General features: G+C 36.1%; 1 protein-coding gene across 7 annotated transcripts in view; it reads right to left on the bottom strand.

The window, feature by feature from the left end:
• Positions 1-19657, bottom strand: part of hdac4 (histone deacetylase 4) — a 532842-nt gene that overhangs the window by 85397 nt on the left and 427788 nt on the right. For all 7 annotated transcript variants that reach the window (XM_039756441.1, XM_039756439.1, XM_039756440.1 and 4 more), the window contains 3 exons: positions 19497-19630; positions 12981-13086; positions 3130-3176 (listed from right to left, as the gene is read on the bottom strand). In XM_039756441.1, coding sequence (XP_039612375.1) covers positions 3130-3176; positions 12981-13086; positions 19497-19630 — 287 coding nt within the window. The remainder of the gene's footprint in view (positions 1-3129; positions 3177-12980; positions 13087-19496; positions 19631-19657) is intronic.

Here is a 19657-nt window from a genome sequence, read left to right on the forward strand (position 1 = left end):
TCCAGGCCCCCTACTTCCAGGAGGTTTGTCAAACTGTGTACTGAAGCGAACCATGAAATCTCTGTTGTTCCAGTGAAGCTGACCTTACATTTAGTGCTAAACTAAATGAAAGATGGTCAGATCAACTTGGGTGATGATCAAAGCACAATGTAGTGGTGGCTAGTTATCACTGAAACAGACATTCTGTGATAACTGGCACTGTATCAAACCCAAAAGGCTACATGTTTTGATATGGATACCATTAAAGCTACACTGTGTCTAAGTTCTATTTTTTTTTTTTTTTGCTTTTAAGTTTTGCTCTTCAATTACATTAAAATCTTTTTACTCCAGGAATCCTTAGCCCATTATACAATACATAATCACGAGTAGCTTCTTTATGATATAACCACTACAAAGTAAAACTTGACATTGCTCCTTATCAGTTAAATTACTGCAGTTTTTTAGATGATTTTGTAGTTACAACACTTGCAGTTGTTTCTAGAAAGCTATAATATACTCAACCACCCCATTTTTGGTTTGTCACACATTCCAGATATCTGAATACAGTGATCCCTTGCTATATCACGCTTCGACTTTCGCAGCTTCACTCCATCGCGGATTTTAAATGTAAGCATATCTAAATATATATCACGGATTTTTCGCTGGTTCGCGGATTTCTGCGGACAATGTGTCTTTTAATCTATGGTAAAAGCTTCCTCAGTTTGTTTGTTATTTGATATACTTCCTGCAAGGTGTTTCGCACATTTCAAAGCTCTAACAGCTCATATTGATTTTTGATTGTTTGCTTTTCTCTGCCTCTGTCTCTGATATTCTCTGCTACTGACGAGGGGGTGTGAGCAGAGGGGTTGTTTGCACAGAGGCTGTTTGCTTGGAAGATACGGACGCTCCTCTAACAAATACTGAAAAGACTACCTTTACATTGATCCCTTCATTGCAGCGGCTTTATCGCGGTGCTTTGTTTACTTAAAAGCCCAACAGCCCTATTGATTTTTGTTTACTTTTCGCTCTCTCTGATATTCTCTGCTCCTGACGGCGCTCCTTTGAAGAGGAAGATATGTTTGCATTCTTTTAATTGTGAGAAAGAACTGTCATCTCTGTCTTGTCATGGAGCACAGTTTTTTTTTTACTAAACTTTTGACTAAAGGGTGTTATTTCATGTCTAGAGGGCTCTAATAATGTTAAAAAACGTATTTAGAAAGTCGTAAACAGGTTTTCTATGCTCTAACTGCGAAAATATTTATAAATAAAGAAACCTACTTCGTGGAACTTCATTTATCTGTCTGGAGCGGATTAACCGCGATAAACAAGTGTTTACTGTATAACTGTGCGGAGAATATTTATAAACAGTGTGGGAGAGTTTCTAAGGGCTTAAAATATATAAAAATAACCATACAAACATATGGTTTCTACTTTGCGGATTTTCATCTATCGTGGGGGGGTTCTGGAACGCAACCCCCGCAAACGAGGAAGGATTACTGTACAACCCTGTTACTCAAAACCTCTGCGCCAACATAAACGTTGGTCTAGGAAATAAAGCTAAATTGGTAAAGGTAATTAGTTTATTTTGCCTTTTGGTAACAAATCACCCCTATTACCGCCACACAAATATTGTGTTCAGGGACCTAACATATCAACTTTGCCATCTTCATTGTGTCAAACTGATCAGAAATGCACAAAAATGGAAAGATTGTGGAAACCCATTTGGATATTGTAAAATTCACCTGTAACTTAAGAGTAGGCCTATAACAATGCTGATGCAAGAGGTGCCATCAACTGGATATATTCTACATTTCATCAGATCGTTTAGAGTTGAAACCATAATGAATTAAACATAAGGTAAGCACAGAAAGGTTTTATATCACATATTCATATGAGATGAAAAATAAACTAAGCTTTGGACACCTTGGACCAAAGACCAACAACTGCATCACTTGCACATTATTTCTGGCTTACATACATAAATACATACAGTAGAAAATATTTTTTTGCTACTTCTATGTTAAAAACAGATTATAAATAGATATGTACACACACACACACAAATATACAGTATACATATAAACACACACACAACATATATGAATATTTTCTCTTTATGTTTCTGTTTAAAAGACTATATGCAGGTATTAATTATTTAGCAGTACTGTCATGCTCCAAGTTTATATGGGAGTTTTCTGAAAGAAATCGTCTTTTCAGAAACAAAAAGAAAAAAAAATTCTAAAACTTTTAAATATTAAATTAAATTATGAAATGATCAAAATCTGTTTAATTTATAACTTACTGTGCACCACATCTCTTGTTCTGAACTGAAATCCAAAGTGCTTAACATGACTGGTAGGTGATGTGCTCTAATATGCCAAGGTTTGGGATGTGGCTACCTGTCCAACTTTCCCATTACTATACAGCAAATACAAAGTCACCCAATTAAAGGTTATAGTACAGTTGGAATATTGGTCCTATATTTAAATACTACCAGCCATAAAAGGTATCTATCTATCTATTACATGAATTTATTTACTATTGTTAAAGTTAATTAAAGCACAGAGGATATAGCAGTCAAAAACTAAAGGCTCTTACAGTAACTCTGTCTCAATGTTAATGTTGAAAAATGTAAACAGAAAAAGAGGAGACCATTTCAAAGGCATATCCTAACCTAAAATATTCTTACACTTTGTATGCTTACTATTTGTATCACACTATAAAAAGTCTTTCAAAATGTATCTGGAATAACATGTTTTTGATGGCACTATCTGTTATTGAGCTTATATATAAGAATTACACATTATACTGTGTTCCATGTCATAACACAATACATTTCAAATATTTTGGTCTTACGCTTCCTACAAAAGATGCTGTGAAAAATAAATGTATTTCTGTTTGCTTTATCGTATCACACTGCAGTAGGCTGGTACTAAGACGTCTAATAAGGCTGCAATATACTACAGAAAGTCTCTCCTTTTTAAACACAAACATGCACACCCACACATGCACTGACACACACAAAACCTGTTTATAGAAAACATCTGGTTACAATTATTCACTCAGCGGAAAGCAATGCAACAATTTTTGTTACCACTGGAATGGGTAGAACAAACCGGACATTATTTACACTTTAAAGAAGAGACTTACTCCAACTCCGCCGCAAGGAAGCCTCACAAACATTGGCAATACGGAACCTGTGGACAAGAGGAGAACAAAGCAGATCTGGTTACTGGGCAGGAAAGAGCAAGGCAAAGGTCCACTGTTTTAATAAGGAAGTTGAAACACAGCATGCTTTGTTGCTAATTCCTGCTGGATTCCCCCAAACTCCTCTACTCAACCTCCAAAAGGATAAAACCTTGAACTAAATTGCCCTAACAAGAGTTGAAGTATGGGGATACTGGTATATTATGCAGAAATAAACTTCAAAGCATTACTTGAAGGGTAAATGCTGAGTACCATTTTTTGTATTGCTCTGGCAAATTTTCATAATTTGTTCTTTTTTTCATAAATACAAAATGCTGGGGTTTATACAACTTCTAACTTCGATGATTAAATCAAATGTTAGTTATTTAAGTCATACTGACAATGCATCATCACTTATGATGCTTCTGGGTTTCAGCGTGAAAATTGCTGTTCTTGCTTGTTTCTCACCAAAATAATAGTGTGCATACTGCAGTATGAGTTTCTCAGTTTTGTGATTTTTTTATTTTATTTTATAATTGTCACACTTTATTCTTACAAATAACTGATAATAGCATGTATACACTATAAATTCAATATTAAATATATTTCTATTCTATTTCTATTCTAGTGATACAGCCCAAAGACAGCTTTTGCCTTTCCTGAAGTTTTAATGCAGTAAACTACAACATATTTTACATTATTTTATGAGATTAGCAGTCCAAACGAACATGACAAGATACCACTTCTACTTTTAACTGAAGCTTGTTATGTTTTCCCTGGCAGTACACTATGTTATTACAATATTACATATAGTATGAAAGCATCAAAGCATATAGTCTGAAGGCAATCAAAGAGACTATGCTATAATAATGATATGACTAGATTATTAGTCTCTCAGGTACGAATCGTGTGACTTTTAGCATAGCTGACATGGCTTGATGGTTAAATTCAAGCAGCTAAAGATCAGCGTCTCTCATAAATTGTACAAGCTGCTTGCAATACACATGTACAGTATTTTCTTATTGTTAAATTAATTTACATTGTTTAGTTATTAATTTAGCCAGTATTATTCAGTTGAAAATATATTTTGCTATTGGTAGTCAAGCATTTAGGTACAACTGTTAAAGTAGCTGCAATTTTTTAACTTTTTAAACTTCATTAATAAGCTATGCAAGCTGTCATTTATTAAATACACTTTTGCAATTAGAAACTACATGGTAGGAAGAGCAAGAAGGGCAGCAGCAGCAAAACCAGAAGACAGAACTGGGTACAAGTATTATGCTTTACTGTTTTCATTTACATATACTGCATACTCATGCAGTTTATATAAATGCAGTATTTATGCTGCTAGGACTGCAACAATAAAATATAATTTCATTCAAGTCTGCTTAATGCTAAGGTCTACTAAGTTTTAAAAATAATTTCTTGAAGTCTGAAATTCTTTCATTTTTTTATAAATATATATTTTCTTTGTTTAGTTAGTATTAAATCCAAAAGTAAATACTGCATTTATTTATACAACACAGCACCATCACACCATTCTCTTTGGTGATAACAATTATACACTCTGAAATTTAACTAAAAGAAGGAATCACTTTCTAAAAATGGCAATTGAAGAGTGTGTGTGATTTTAAAATAAAACATTCAGTAAGCATGAAAGCAGCAGAAACACTCTGAGAAAAGTCCCAAAATCTTTTGATGTGGTACAGAAACTGTTGGCAAGTTCAAAATACTCAACACACATCTTGCTCAGACTGACAAAAGGCCACATTTCTACAAGTAGAAGACTCATACACAAGCAATGATGTTTTTACCAAGTACCAAGAAATGTTATGTGTTAATTAAAATTTCTTTACTGTTTGTTTTTATTGGACTTAATCACTCAAGCAAAATCAATTTAGAGTGAAAACAGAATACTAGACATAAAGAGTTCCAAAAAACTGTTCCTGAGGTAACAATATAGTTGTGGCTGTTTGCCCATAGAGAGCGCCAGGATATTACAGGCAATAAATATAAAAATAACACATGCACATGTTATGTCACTGCACTCACTTTTTTATGGGTAAAGACAATTCTAAGTTTGGTGTGCAAGAATAAAGCAAAGCATACCTTCTGCTGTCAGAGATCCAGGAATGTGTCTGATATCCAAATATATGCAGGAGACCCTTAAAACATTGATGATAGTGAACACATTACAGTGCATCCGGAAAGTATTCACAGTGCATCACTTTTTCCACATTTTGCTATGTTACAGCCTTATTCCAAAATGGATTAAATTCATTTTTTTCCTCAGAATTCTACACACAACACCCCATAATGACGTGAAAAAAGTTTACTTGAGTTTTTGCAAATTTGTTAAAAATAAAAAAACTGAGAAATCACATGTACATAAGTATTCACAGCCTTTGCTCAATACTTTGTCGATGCATCTTTGGCACCAATTACAGCCTCAAGTCTTTTTGAATATGATGCCACAAGCTTGGCACACCTATCCTTGACCAGTTTCACCCATTCCTCTTTGCAGCACCTCTTAAGCTCCATCAGGTTGGATGGGAAGCGGCGGTGCCCAGCCATTTTAAGATCTCTCCAGAGATGTTCAATCGGATTCAAGTCTGGGCTCTGGCTGGGCCACTCAAGGACATTCACAGAGTTGTCCTGAAGCCACTCCTTTGATATCTTGGCTGTGTGCTTAGGGTCGTTGTCCTGCTGAAAGATGAACCGTCTCCCCAGTCTGAGGTCAAGAGCGCTCTGGAGCAGGTTTTCATCCAGAAGGCCTCTGTACATTGCTGCAGTCATCTTTCCCTTTATCCTGACTAGTCTCCCAGTTCCTGCCACTGAAAAACATCCCCACAGCATGATGCTGCCACCACCATGCTTCACTGTAGGGACGGTATTGGCATGGTGATGAGCGATGCCCGGTTTCCTCCAAACGCGACGCCTGGCATTCACACCAAAGAGTTCAATCTTTGTCTCATCAGACCAGAGAATTTTGTTTCTCATGGTCTGATAATCCTTCAGGTTCCTTTTGGCAAACTCCAGGCGGGCTGCCGTGTGCCTTTTACTAAGGAGTGGCTTCCATCTGGCCACTCTACCATACAGGCCTGATTGGTGGATTGCTGCAGAGATGGTTGTCCTTCTGGAAGGTTCTCCTCTCTCCAGAGCGGATCTCTAGAACTCTGACAGAGTGACCATCGGGTTCTTGGTCACCTCCCTGACTAAGGCCCTTCTTCCCCGATCGCTCAGTTTAGATGGCTGGCCAGCTCTAGGAAGAGTCCTGGTAGTTTCAAATTTCTTCCACTTACAGATGATGGAGGCCACTGTGCTCATTGGGACCTTCAAAGCAGCAGAAATGTTTCTGTAACCTTCCCCAGATTTGTGCCTCGAGACATCCTGTCTCGGAGGTCCACAGACAATTCCTTTGACTTCATACTTGGTTTTTGATCTGACATGAACTGTCAACTGTGGGACCTTATATAGACAGGTGTGTGCCTTTCCAAATCACGTCCAATCAACTGAATTTACCCCAGATGGACTCCAATTAAGCTGCAGAAACATCTCAAGGATGATCAGGGGAATCAGGATGTACCTGAGCTCAATTTTGAGCTTCATGGAAAAGGCTGTGAATACTTACGTACATGTGCTTTCTCAATTTTTTTATTTTTAATAAATTTGCAAAAATCTCAAGGAAACTTTTTTTCATGTTGTCATTATGAGGTGTTGTGTGTAGAGTTCTGAGGAAAAATGAATTTAATCCATTTTGGAATAAGGCTGTAATATAACAAAATGTGGAAAAAGTGATGCGCTGTGAATACTTTCCAGATGCACTGTATATGTAGATGAAACTCAGTTATTAAAACATTCATGTTTTGAGGTACTTTTGAGAATTTATGATCTGTAATCTGAAAAGGCTTGATAGGGATTTGATACTGGTTAGAAAGATGTCCAGCTACACAAGTTACATGGAGACATGACGTTGACTATTGTAATTACTCTTCCAACATATCTGTGCAACACTAAGATATACAATTACAGGCTTACTGTATTTATTTTTCAGGATTACCAATTCTCTAAAAAGTCTCTAATAAAATAACGCACCAACACTCTAACTGGAAACAACAGATGAAACTGTGGATTGGAATTTGCTGCACAATTTTAATTACATGTTTGTGGCATGGGGTTTTATAATAGTAGCACTGTAGTGCTTTAATATAAAAATATTATCAAAACAATAACATTAGGACACTATGCTGACAGCCAATGCAACATGTATCAATTGCAATTGAAAATGTAATTTATTATACATTATCGAAAATAACACACATTCCCCATATACTGTACAGGCTAATAAAATGGCCCATATTTCCCAGGAGAGCCACTTATATCTATGTGCCTTGACTTATTCATAAAAAATCTTGCAACTGTGTGTACTTTACACATGATTCATTTCTCAGTTAACCAAATTTCCCACACTGCAGTGGGTACATTATTCCACACAGCGTCTTGTGGATACACAAGTTAACTTCATATAATTGCCATCATCATCCTGGGTTTGAAAAACTCATGCCTGTCAACACACTCACTAGTTTGATACTCTGCTTTACCCATGTAAATCACAGTAAGTTTCACGTGAGCCTGAAAAATATTGCCTTCTTTTATTTATCATTGATCCCATGCCCACAGTCCACTCACCTCTCATTCGTGTGAATGCTATTGTGAGACACAGTTCCTTTGCTCTCAACATTTATACATTTTTGCGGAGGCGGAAATAAAAGACAAAGAGTAGAAGACAATGTAGAATGTCGTAAAGAGGTTCAAAAACGTTGGCAAACGTTTGCGCAAAACACATGCAGAGCAGTTTAGAGATTATGAAAGTACTAAAATTTGAATGTGTCAAAAAACTGATAGTAAAGATCACATTAGCACTAACAAACAGAAATTATTACTTGGTAAAATAACGGAACAGCGAAAAGAGGTTGAATATATGGACACAGGTGATATGACAGAAGTATGTAGAAATTGTTCAGCTTTAAAGTTTAAATCGGAGACTTGTAGATTGTCTAATTCATGTTGCCATCAGGGAAAAGTAGTGTTTCTTCTCAATGAAAAGGCATATCCGCGAGAAATAAAAGATTTGTTATTTGCTGAAAGTGAAATCCACAAACACTACAGGCAAAACATCCAAATCTACAATAATCTGTTCGTGTTCATATCATTTAATGCTCAAAACGTAGATTTACACGATTCAGGACCATACACTATGAGAATCTGTGGTCCCACAACAATTAAAGCTACTACAAGCTACTACAAGTTTAATTTCAAAGAAACCACAATTCGGTTACTGTTTATAAATATGATCACAGTGAAGCGATGCAAAATAGAATCGAAAGAGTTAAACAATCAGACGCATTAGAAATTCTACAGCCAATAATGGATACAAATCCATACGTCCAAAAGTATTGCACTTTACACAAAATTAATCTGAAAAACATGAGCGAATAAATTTTCTTGGATTTCTATATGAATCCAAAAGACCACGCTCGCATAGATAATAAACCAACATGTGACAAATTGTCAGTGATAATAGTTTTGAAAGACAGAAAAATCAAGGACAGAATTGATATTCGTGTATATCCAAAAGCACAACATGATTTGTCGCATGTGGCAGATCTGGGAAATGACTAGCATGTGGGGCCCGCACAGGGGTTGGTGAGCAAAGCGAGCAGGAGGCAGAGCCCCCTAGCATTATATGTAATCATTTATCTCTCTATTATAAAAAAAAAATCCTGGAAAGGAAAAGTAGGGCGACGATACGTGATCTTCTCGGAAGACACTTAAAAGACTCGCAAGACGCAAACAATATCAAATAACACTCAGTCGTGTAAAGGCACGTAGCACACACAGATCCTGTGCTCTCAGCACATATAAAGCATATAAGGAAAATGTGCTCCAGATGAAACGTCAATGAAAGAAGAAGCAAGGGCAACGCGGAGAAAAGAGACCCAAAAGCGTTGAAGAGAAAAAAAGGCAGATAAGAGATTATGAAAGCTGTGGAATTCAAAAGGCTCAAACAAATGATGGCACAACACATGCAGAGAAAGGTAAAGAATATGAAAGCAGAAAAATTCTAAAGTATTGTAGCGTTCCAGCCAGGTTAAATTCTTTTTTGTTTTAAGTGACTGTTAGGTCTGATTGAGGGAGGGCGGAGTACAGCATGAAAGACTGATAGCAGCGCGACGGCACCTCCTTAGCGTTCAGCTGACCAACCGACAACGTGAGCAGCATTATACGTCCTGAGAAAGATATTTAACCATGTCCGGGGCTGGAAATCAAGGAAAAGTATTGTGTTTACAATGTCACGCGAGACAAGGCAGTGAGACATCATTTAAAACAAGTCCACGGACATCTAACCTAGCAGTTGTTGGATTGTTGGCGGACACGCTTCATGTGCTCCCACCTCTTAAAACAACGACAAGAGACAAGCAAAACACGCAGCTCACCAGCAGCAAAAAGCCTGCCAATGATCAGAATGTTTCTGCTTAGCATGTGTTCAGCCAAACTAACCCTCCCCCCCTTCACAATGCGAGCAACAGAGATGCGAAGTGGCAAAAGCATAGCTGCTGTACAGGCTTTGAAATGATTGGGCAGCGAGACAAGCAGAACAGACAGCTCGCCAGCAGCAGAAAGACAGCAGATGATCCAACAGCATCTCCTTAGCGTGTGTTCAGCCGCACCCCCTTCACAACGTGAGCAGCGTTACACTTCCTGCGAGAAAGACATGTAACCATGCCCGGGGCCGGAAAAAGTATTGTTTTTACGAAAGCTTTAAAATAAAAGTGAAAATAATGCATATGTAACAATTCCCATGAAACTAACAATCTTTTTTAATAGTATATTCGGTAAACAAAACCCGGGGGTAGGCAAGCAAAGCGAGCTGGGGGCGGAGCCCCCTAGTTATTATAACAATATTATTACTACTACTTCTAAAACTGAGAATGACCTGGGAGTGTGCCAGGAGGCCATTTATCTTATTTCACTGACCAAAAAAACAAAAAAAAAATACTAATGGTAAATGCCACCACTAACTGTCTGAGTGAGTTGGCTTTGTTTTGTACGTTAAGATACTGTTATTGTCAACTATTTTTCTTTTGAACAATTTATATACATTGTATCTGCAAATAGTGTGTTTTTTCATTTTCATATTTAAACAAACACTTCACCCACTGAGTGCAAACATATGTGTGGAAATGGGCTGGTGTCCTGTCCAAGGCTATTTTTTGCCTTATACTCAGTGCTGCCAGGATAGGTTTCCACCACTAGCATCCTTTAACTGGATTAAGATGGACTGATAATGATATTTAACTGCTTCACTGTTAAGTCACTTGCTAGTTACAATAATGTGTTAGTTACTGCCCTAAATTTGTGGTCAAAATACAATAAACACACTCCTTTAACACTGTTTATAAATATATGTATACAAATCGAGATATACTAGTTTTTCTTTGAACCAATTTTACAATCAGAAACCCCAGCATCAGTCTTTAAGTGACCTTTGTATCTATCAGCTTGTCAATCTGTGACCTTAAGAAAACCAACACTGGGTTAAAATATCTGATAATTTTAAAGCAACGAACATTTGCCACAATCTGCATTATTTTTCTTATGAATCTTTGTACATATTTTATGTCTTTGTCCAATTTTTTTAATTTGATCTCCTATTAATGACCATGACCAGAACAAATTGGATCTGATCTTCTGAACTAAACTGAATTTTCTACTCTGATAGGTTACAGGTGCTGTCTGGCCCTAGTGAGTCCTGGGTCTTTCCAGGTTCTTTGGATGATGGTCTATGCCTAGTACACTTCTCATAGGAGATGTCCAGGGAGGATTGTTGTATCTGTATCACTTATTCCTTTAATTTGTTTTAAACTGCTTTGTTTCTGAAGTTTTTGCTGCTTAATTATTACTAAATAGCTTTCTCTAAATCCAGTGATTAAACACTGAACAACTGAGGAAGCCATATTGCAGCAATATATTCTAAACAGAACCACCTCAATAATATATTGCTGCTTTAAACAAATACATTTTAAGAAATAACAGAACATACTGTTAAGAGAACAATAAATAATACTATGAAAAATAAGCAAAAAGAAATTTTAAACAAACTCTTGTGGGTATTCTGTATATAAAGCATTACGGCAGAAAAAACAGACCAGTTAAACACAAGGTCCTTTGAATGAGGGTAGTTTGGGTTTGAGGGCAATTGCGATAGTTCTTCTTCAGTTTATTATTTAGAGCACAATATTTCTCTAAATTCAATAAAGAAATATGGGACAAATATAAATGTTTCAAGCCTATTTGGTAAGGGTTTAGATTCAGATGCATGAGACTGAGCATGCAGGTTTCAAGATCTGTATTTTTAACTTTTTACAGTTTCCCTTTGGCCACTAAAAAAAACTGAAACTTTGCTTTGTAGTTTTAGAGGCCAAGGAATCTGTTCATCACATCAGCTTTTAAATGTGACACCCCTTTGGAGTTTAAAAGTAAATAAGTTCTTATGTGGCGCCATCTTGTTTTCATTATAGGCACTGCTATCTTGAGGATGTGTTCACAGGTTGCCAGGTGACGTTGCCGGCAAGATGGTTTGAATGACACCATCATAGCACCGTCTCATAACCCGGCAACACAGTGTGTTCATCAATAAACTTTGGGGATATAATTTTATACCTTGTGTTTTTGTTTGAGCATTTAAAATAATCCCTGATTATAAACTCTTTTTTGCCCCCTGACCAACATTTGCTGTATGTCTAATATTTTGCCTTCAGGTATATTTTATTTTTTGTTTCTGACATTCTTATTAAGATTACCTACTTAAAGCTTTTATCTCAGGTTCTGCTCTGCGCTGCCAAATCCTGTCCTACCAGTTTTGACTTTGGCTAGCTATTTTTTACAATCTATCTTCTGCGCTGTGCAGTCAGTATAGTAGCATTCTAATGGATATCATGTAGGACGTCTGAGTTCTAGCAAGACAATATATGCTAAAGAAGATAACAATCTACATATAATGCTTACTGATCAAACATAAAAGTGATAAAGAAATCCCCATCATGGCAGCAATGAATGCCAAGACAGAAAATCAACAATGGACTGGTTGACTGTCTGTCTTAGAGAGAATTAACTATAGTACATTACGCTCCAAAATTTCTATAGTGAATCAAGAAATAGATAGATAGATAGTTTTTTTGTAAAGTGCATCAATTAGTATCTATCACTACACACAAAATTTGACCTTTTGACTACAGTAGAAAAATAAGACACACAAATTTACACTTTCTATTTACTAAGCCATGTTACTAACACAAGCTATCACAAAGTCCATAAGCACAAAGCCAGAATTTGTTTCATTTCCACAGTCACAACACAGAACACAAAAAAATTTAAAATAATAGTATAAACTGTATTAGTAAAACACCAATGATCAAATTCATATGAAAATATTTTTACTGTCACATTGTCACACAAGAATCTGCACATAATGTAATATGCAAATAAAAATATACAATCAATATAAACAGGTATAAAATGCAAAACAAAACAAAAATATTAATTATGAAATTAAAATCTGTAACAGCAACCCATACTTGTACAAGTATAACACTGCAATTGGAGGTCTACATCATCTAAGAAAGGAAAATAAACTCTGAACCTTTCAAAATACTGCAGTTAATTGTTCTATGAGCAAAAATTACAAAATAAGAACAATATAGATTGCATTTTTTGGTTTATTCATATGAATCATGTTCCACTGAAAAACTTACTGTCTAATTTCTGTCTGTTGAGTGGATTTGTCCCATATAACAAAACATGGGATTCTGAGTGGACTGTTTGCAGTTCTTCTAGGGTTGCTTTTCTTCCTTTGATGCACTGAAAGATATAAATATTTTAATCAGTTTTGACTTTCATTGCTTATCTATTTACACCGCAATAAATATTCTCATTCCCATGCAAGAAATTCCATTTGGATTGGCACACCTTTTAAAAACCATGATGTTTTGCCATTATTGTACAGTACAACAAATTATGGGAGGAAAATAATCACTGTAATATAATATACATAAACCTTTACTGTGTAAATACAGACCTGGAACAATCCAAAACCCACAGTCTATAACATATCACTGCTTAATTGATAGCTGACTGCAATTTCCAGAGTCATCTTTGATAGACAGTCATTCAAAAGGAACTCAGTCGCTACATATAAGAGACTAGGGGGTTCTGCCCCTGCTCGCTTCGCTCGCCCACCCCCGTTTTGGTTTACTGGATATACAATTTAAAGGGATTGTTATTTTCATGGGAATTGTTACATATGCATTATTTTCACTTTTACTTCAAAATCTTTTGTAAAAACAATACTTGTCCTTTATTTCTGGCCCTGGGCGTGGTTACATCTCTTTCTCACAGGACATATAACACAGCTCACATTGTGAAGTGGGGGCGGCTGAACGCACGCTGAGGAGATGCCGTCGGATTATCTGCTGTCTTTCTTCTGCTGGCGAGCTTCCTGTTCTGCTTGTCGCATGTTGTTGTTTTAAGAGCTGGGAGCACATGATGCGTGTCTGCCAAAAGCAATCCAGCAACTGCTAGGTCAGATGTCTATGGACTTGTTTTAAATGATGTCTCACTGCCTTGTCTCGTGTGATGTTGGAAAAACAATACTTTTCCTTTATTTCCAGCCCCGGGCGTGGTTAAGTCTCTTTCTCATAGTATGTATAATGCTGCTTGCATTGTGAAGGGGGGCAGATGAATGCACGCTAATGCCACCAGATCATCTGCTGTCTTTCTGTTGCTGCTGCTGTTGCTCTGCCCGTCTATCATTTTAAAGCCTGTACAGCCACTGTCATTTTTGTCACTTCGTGTCTCTGCTGCTCGGCGTTGTGACGAGGGGGGTTAGGGTTGCTGAACGCACACAAGGAGAAGTGGTCAGATCATCTGCTGGCTTTCTACTGCTGGCGAGCTGCGTGTTTTGCTTGTCACTTGTCATTGTTTTAAGAGCTGGGAGCAAGTTAAAGTGTCTTTCGCGGGACTTCAATTTGTCTTCCAAGAAGATCACGAAGATCAAGATCTCGTCTCCCTAGTCTGCCTCCCCAAGATTTTTTTATAATAGAGAGATAAATAAACTGTATTTTACATATCATGGCTTTGTCATCTCAGAGGCTTTGTTACTTTAGGATGTTTGTGATTTTGACTCAATTTACTCAAATCTATCAGAAGATAAAGAAAAAGCACTAAAACAGATCAGAAACAGGGGGCAGGATGTAACAGAAATTGCCCAAGACATACACAGCATTGGACCCGATATTACTTCAGAAAGAGCTAATGTTCTTTATTTTGTTATTTCAAGCTCGTATCTCACAAGCTGCTTCTATTTTTGCAAAAGTATTATTTTCATTACAAAAGTTTTTTACATTGTTTTTTTTTTTACTTCAACAAATAACCCAGAATATCCCATCCCTGTCTTAAGTGAGACTGCATGATTATAGGTTTACCATCATGTGAAAAAGTAAATACACCCCATGGACTTTTTTACCATATTTGAACAGGAAAACACCATATCTTCATTTAAACAGTGTCTATAAATATAGGTGATATCCTCTTTAATAAAACCCCTGTGTGCGTCCAGGTGTCCGTGTGTGTGTGTCTTTTGGTGAAGTGCGCATGTGCGGGACCGCACGTGTTACCACAGAGAGAGAGAGAGACACACACACACACAGGTGCGCAAGAGAGACACACACACACAGGCGTCCAAGAGAGACACACGCACATAGGCGCGCGTGCGTGCTTTGTTGCAATGTTACTTTTCTTGGTTGTTTAATAAATTACGGATTTTTCAAATGTTAATGTTTTCCCCTGTACTTAAAATTCATTTAAAAAAAGTGTTTTTAGCGAGTGGTTCGTAGCGCTATAGCGCAAACTCTTGCAGTGTTCACTTTTCTCTGTTGTTCAAGGTTTTCTCAGTGTTATTCAATGTTTTTACATTTAGTTTACTATTACGTTGTGCATTCTATGGTATAATTAACTATATTTGTGCTTAAAAATTAAAAAAAATATATATTTACATACAGTTCGTACGGTCTGGAATGGATTAATTGTATTTACATACAATCCTATGGGGGAAATTACTTTGGTTCATGACCAAATCGGGTTTCGACCAGGGTTTTGGAACGAATTATGGTCATGAACCAAGGTTCCACTGTATTAATGTCAGAGAAAATTACAGGCATTTTACGGAAACACAAACCAGTATTACTATGAGAGAAAATTAAAGGCACACAATACAGTGATGCATATTACAGCCACATACAAGGTGCCATTTAATATAGACTGTTTCTACTAATGTTTATGCACTACTGTTCTAGCGCCTGTTATTGTAACGGGCTTAATGTCTAGTATCAGAATAAAAACATAAGGAAAACTTTCCTTTTCATTTATTTATTCAATAAAAAATCAATGGATGTAATGATCTAATGGGAAAAATGTAAGTACATCTTTGGCATTAGAAGCTGGTATTCCCTTCTTTAGTAGCAATTACTTCTTGCAGCCACTTTTGCATAACTGTCTACCAGTCTCTGTGAAATTTTTGATCACTCCTCCATGTAAAATTCCTTCAACAGCAAGACCCCAAAAGTTTGTGGGTTTTCTTTAAATTACTACATGTTTCAAATTCCTGCACAACATTTTAATGGAAATCAAATAAGGGCTGTGACTAGGCTTATCCATACCCTTTCATTTTTTTCTGAGCCATTCCTTGTTGGGTTTGCAAGTATGCTTTGGGTCGTTATCATGTTAAAAGGTCCATTTCTGGATGAGCTTCAACATTCGGACAGATGGCGTCACATTCTCCTCATGCAAACTTTGATATAGTACAGCATTCATAGCAGACTAAAGGAATGAAAATTGCCCAGGGCCTGAGATAGCAAAGCAACTCCAACCATAATATTTTCATCATGCTTGACACCAGGTATGAAGTTCTTCTCCTGAAACGCTGTTTTCAGTTTACGCCAAAAATATCTACTGTTACTATGGCCAAACAACTCTATATTTGATTATTCTGTCCAGAGCATGTTGTTCCTGAAGGCCTGGTTTTTGCCTGTATGATCAATGACAATCTGTAGCCTTGTTCTATTGTTCATTTAAGACAGCAAAAGCTTTTTCCTGGCACACCACCCATGCAGGTCAAATCTGAGCAGTCTGACTGTAGTTGCATGGACTTTGAAACCAACTTTTAAAGAGTTACCTGCAGATCCCATAAGGACATTTTTGGTGTTCTTGAAGACTTCAAATAATATGAAACAGTCAGCTCTTCGGTTGAATTTGCTAGGCAAGCAAGTTAAAAAAAAATATCAGTTGTTTCAAACCTGTGCCACTTGTAGATGATTTTCGTTACAGAGGAATGATTGATTCCAAATAACTTGGTGATCTTTTTAAATCCCTTGCTAGACTCAGGGCATTTCTGAGGACCTCAGATCACTCTTTTGATCTTGGCATAAAGACTCCATACATACTATAGCAAACAGATCATCCAGACTCTAAATATGTGTGGTTTAAATAAGACAGGTTCCACCCACATACTCCATCAGAAGGTTCTAATCATTGTCACCTAATTTGAATATATGTTTGTGAAGTTATGATAAATGCAGGTATGTACTTTCCTTCCACATGACAAAACTGCATTTTTGTTCATTTAGAGTATGAATACCCCTTGTTAAATTTGTGTTTTGGTGGACAGCCGTGACGCCTGGAGCATGAAAGGACTGGGGGAGGGTGTAATTTTAAGGACGTTTCTCCTCGGATTGGCAGAAGGCAGCCCCTTTGGCTTGCAGCAAGGCCACGGTTTGTGAGCATAAAAGCTCAACCCTGCTGGGGCCTCTGGCCACCGCCAGGGCTTGCCTGGACTTTTACAGGGCCTTTTTTGGCAGCACTTCTGGCACACCTAGAGGAGTGTGACAGGAGGAAGAGGACAAAGCCTGAGGAAAGATGGAGGTGGATGGGTGTTGGTGATTTGCACAGAACTGTAAATAAACATGTGCTGGGTGTTAAACCTGTGTCCTGCATCTGTCTGTGTCAAGGTTAAAGTGGCTGTATGCACCTGGGCTTCACAGTGTCATTTGTACAAGTGTATCATCTTTATCTGAACATACTATTTCCATGAATATTTACTATTTTTCTTTTGAAATATGTTGAAAAAGTTAATAATTTTTATGTGGTTTACTGACTTTTCACATGACTGTATATTTTTATGTTGTCATTATTGTTATTTGTATATAGTATAGTGAAATTCCTACTGATCAATATACAACATGTCATCACTCTGTTAGCAAGATGGCAAATACAAGTAAGAAACTACTGGAATGCTAATTTGTGTATAATTACTATGTTCTTTTCTGAGTTATACCAATCTGTTGTGAACTAGGGAGATAACGCAAGAAGGTATTAATTTAACAGTTACTTTAAGAGGTACTGAGCTTGGGCAAAATCACTCTGAAAGTTAAACTATATAATATCATAGTCTGTACAACTATCAAATGTTCTATGTAGCTTCTTCGTAAAATTTCTGCATAACAGTAAAATAGGATATCCATGTTCTATTTCAAAATCTTTACATCATACTACATTTCTACACCTTACAGTACTTTTCTTCCTTTGACACTCACAAAGTTGATTTAAGCCTGTATTGTTACTTCTATCTAGTGTCACTTAATCAGAGCTAGGAAAAAGGGAATACTAGAAGTTAAAAAGATGTTTAGTAACTGGAAGTTGAGATGGAGCTTTTCACAGCCTGTTAAGTACTTATTGTAACTAAGACCCAAAAGAAGCACATATATGTCGTTGTTTTCCCTATATATATATATATATATATATATATATATATATATATATATATATATATATATATATATATATATATATGGATGTAAAATACATATAAAATATTTAGTAAAAAACACATTATATATACACTGTAAATGAAACAAGCATACACCAAGATTCTTTAATGTCTGCTATGATATATCATTTAGAGGATTATCTTGAAAATATATGAAAATATTGTTTTTTAACGACACTTGATAATTCCAAGGTGAACAGATTTAATTTTAAATATATATAATCGAATTTTAATGAAAAAATAAATTACATTTTATAATCTCATTTTAGTGACTTTGTTATCATAATCAACACTGCCATCTGCTGGTAGGAACAATGTAAAACAAGCTTTTGTCTCACAAAAAGAGCAATCTAAAAGAAAATAATTGTATCTATTTAAAATTCTCATATTTTCTTTATGTGCCCGACCAGAATAAAAAAGTATTTCCTAGCAGTGTTAGTGCACTTGAGCTTTCTTTCAGTAACATTAGTATTTATGTTGCAAAAATGTTCTATTTTTCTTTATAACATCAGTCTCAAAAAAGGAGGTTGCTTTCAAAAGTAATAGAAATTGAGAAAACCTGCACTTGTTGATATACATTTTGTGTAAGTAAATAAGCCAAAATCAACTCCCTGATTAGCATACAAAAGGGTTACCTGTACAGTACTATTGTTTTATTCATCATTAAGTTGAATTATTTATGAATGAGTGATTTAATAAACTTCTTTATATATTAAAAATACATTTTGGTACAATACTTTGGCCCAATGTATATACTCTACGTTCATCAAAAGATATATAAATAAAAAGGAAAAAAAAAATGAAGTATGGTAATACTAGAAAGGTAAAAGGGTATAACAGATATTGAGCATACTTAGCATTTAATGATGTGTAGGTTTAGGAGGGTGTTTATAAAGGTCTTCCAAAGATGGAAGAATTTTGGGGACTTTCCCTACTGATTAGCTGTACTGTATGACTTTCTTTAAAATATAAAGCTGCCATCAATTCCATACCTGGCAACAACAGTTACCAAAACCATGTTTACTAAGGAAACTCTTACATTGGCTGCTTGCTTCTGTTACATAATAAGGGCTGAATGACAAAACATTTGGCTACAACTAGAGCAAGTGACAGCATAAGAATTAAATCACATTTATGCATTCATTTTTGTAAACCAAATTTAATTCCTCCGTAATTCCACCAATAAAAAAAAAATTCAATGCATGCATAAAACCCCGAGATGAATGGATATAAGATGGTATGCAATACATGTAGTAAAATTCAAGTGGGAAACAAAGGTAACAATAATTTTCACTTTAACAAAGTTACTGTAAGTTTGGAAACTCTAATCCAGCATGTAAAAATGTTAAAAATAACAAAATTCTAAAAAAGCTAAAATTTGATAATTTACCTCACATTTACTACGAAGTCCTGTTTCCTGAAGACGAGACCATATACTTTGGATCCTCCCAGCATGCTCCGGGTGAGTGTTAGTATTTCCACAAGTGCACTGATGCTTAAGCATCATGGTTTCATATACCAGACCTGAAAACATAAAAAAGTCATCATTCA

Source organism: Polypterus senegalus, chromosome 6 (genome assembly GCF_016835505.1).
Source record: "Polypterus senegalus isolate Bchr_013 chromosome 6, ASM1683550v1, whole genome shotgun sequence".
In the NCBI taxonomy this organism is placed as follows: Eukaryota; Metazoa; Chordata; class Cladistia; order Polypteriformes; family Polypteridae; genus Polypterus; species Polypterus senegalus.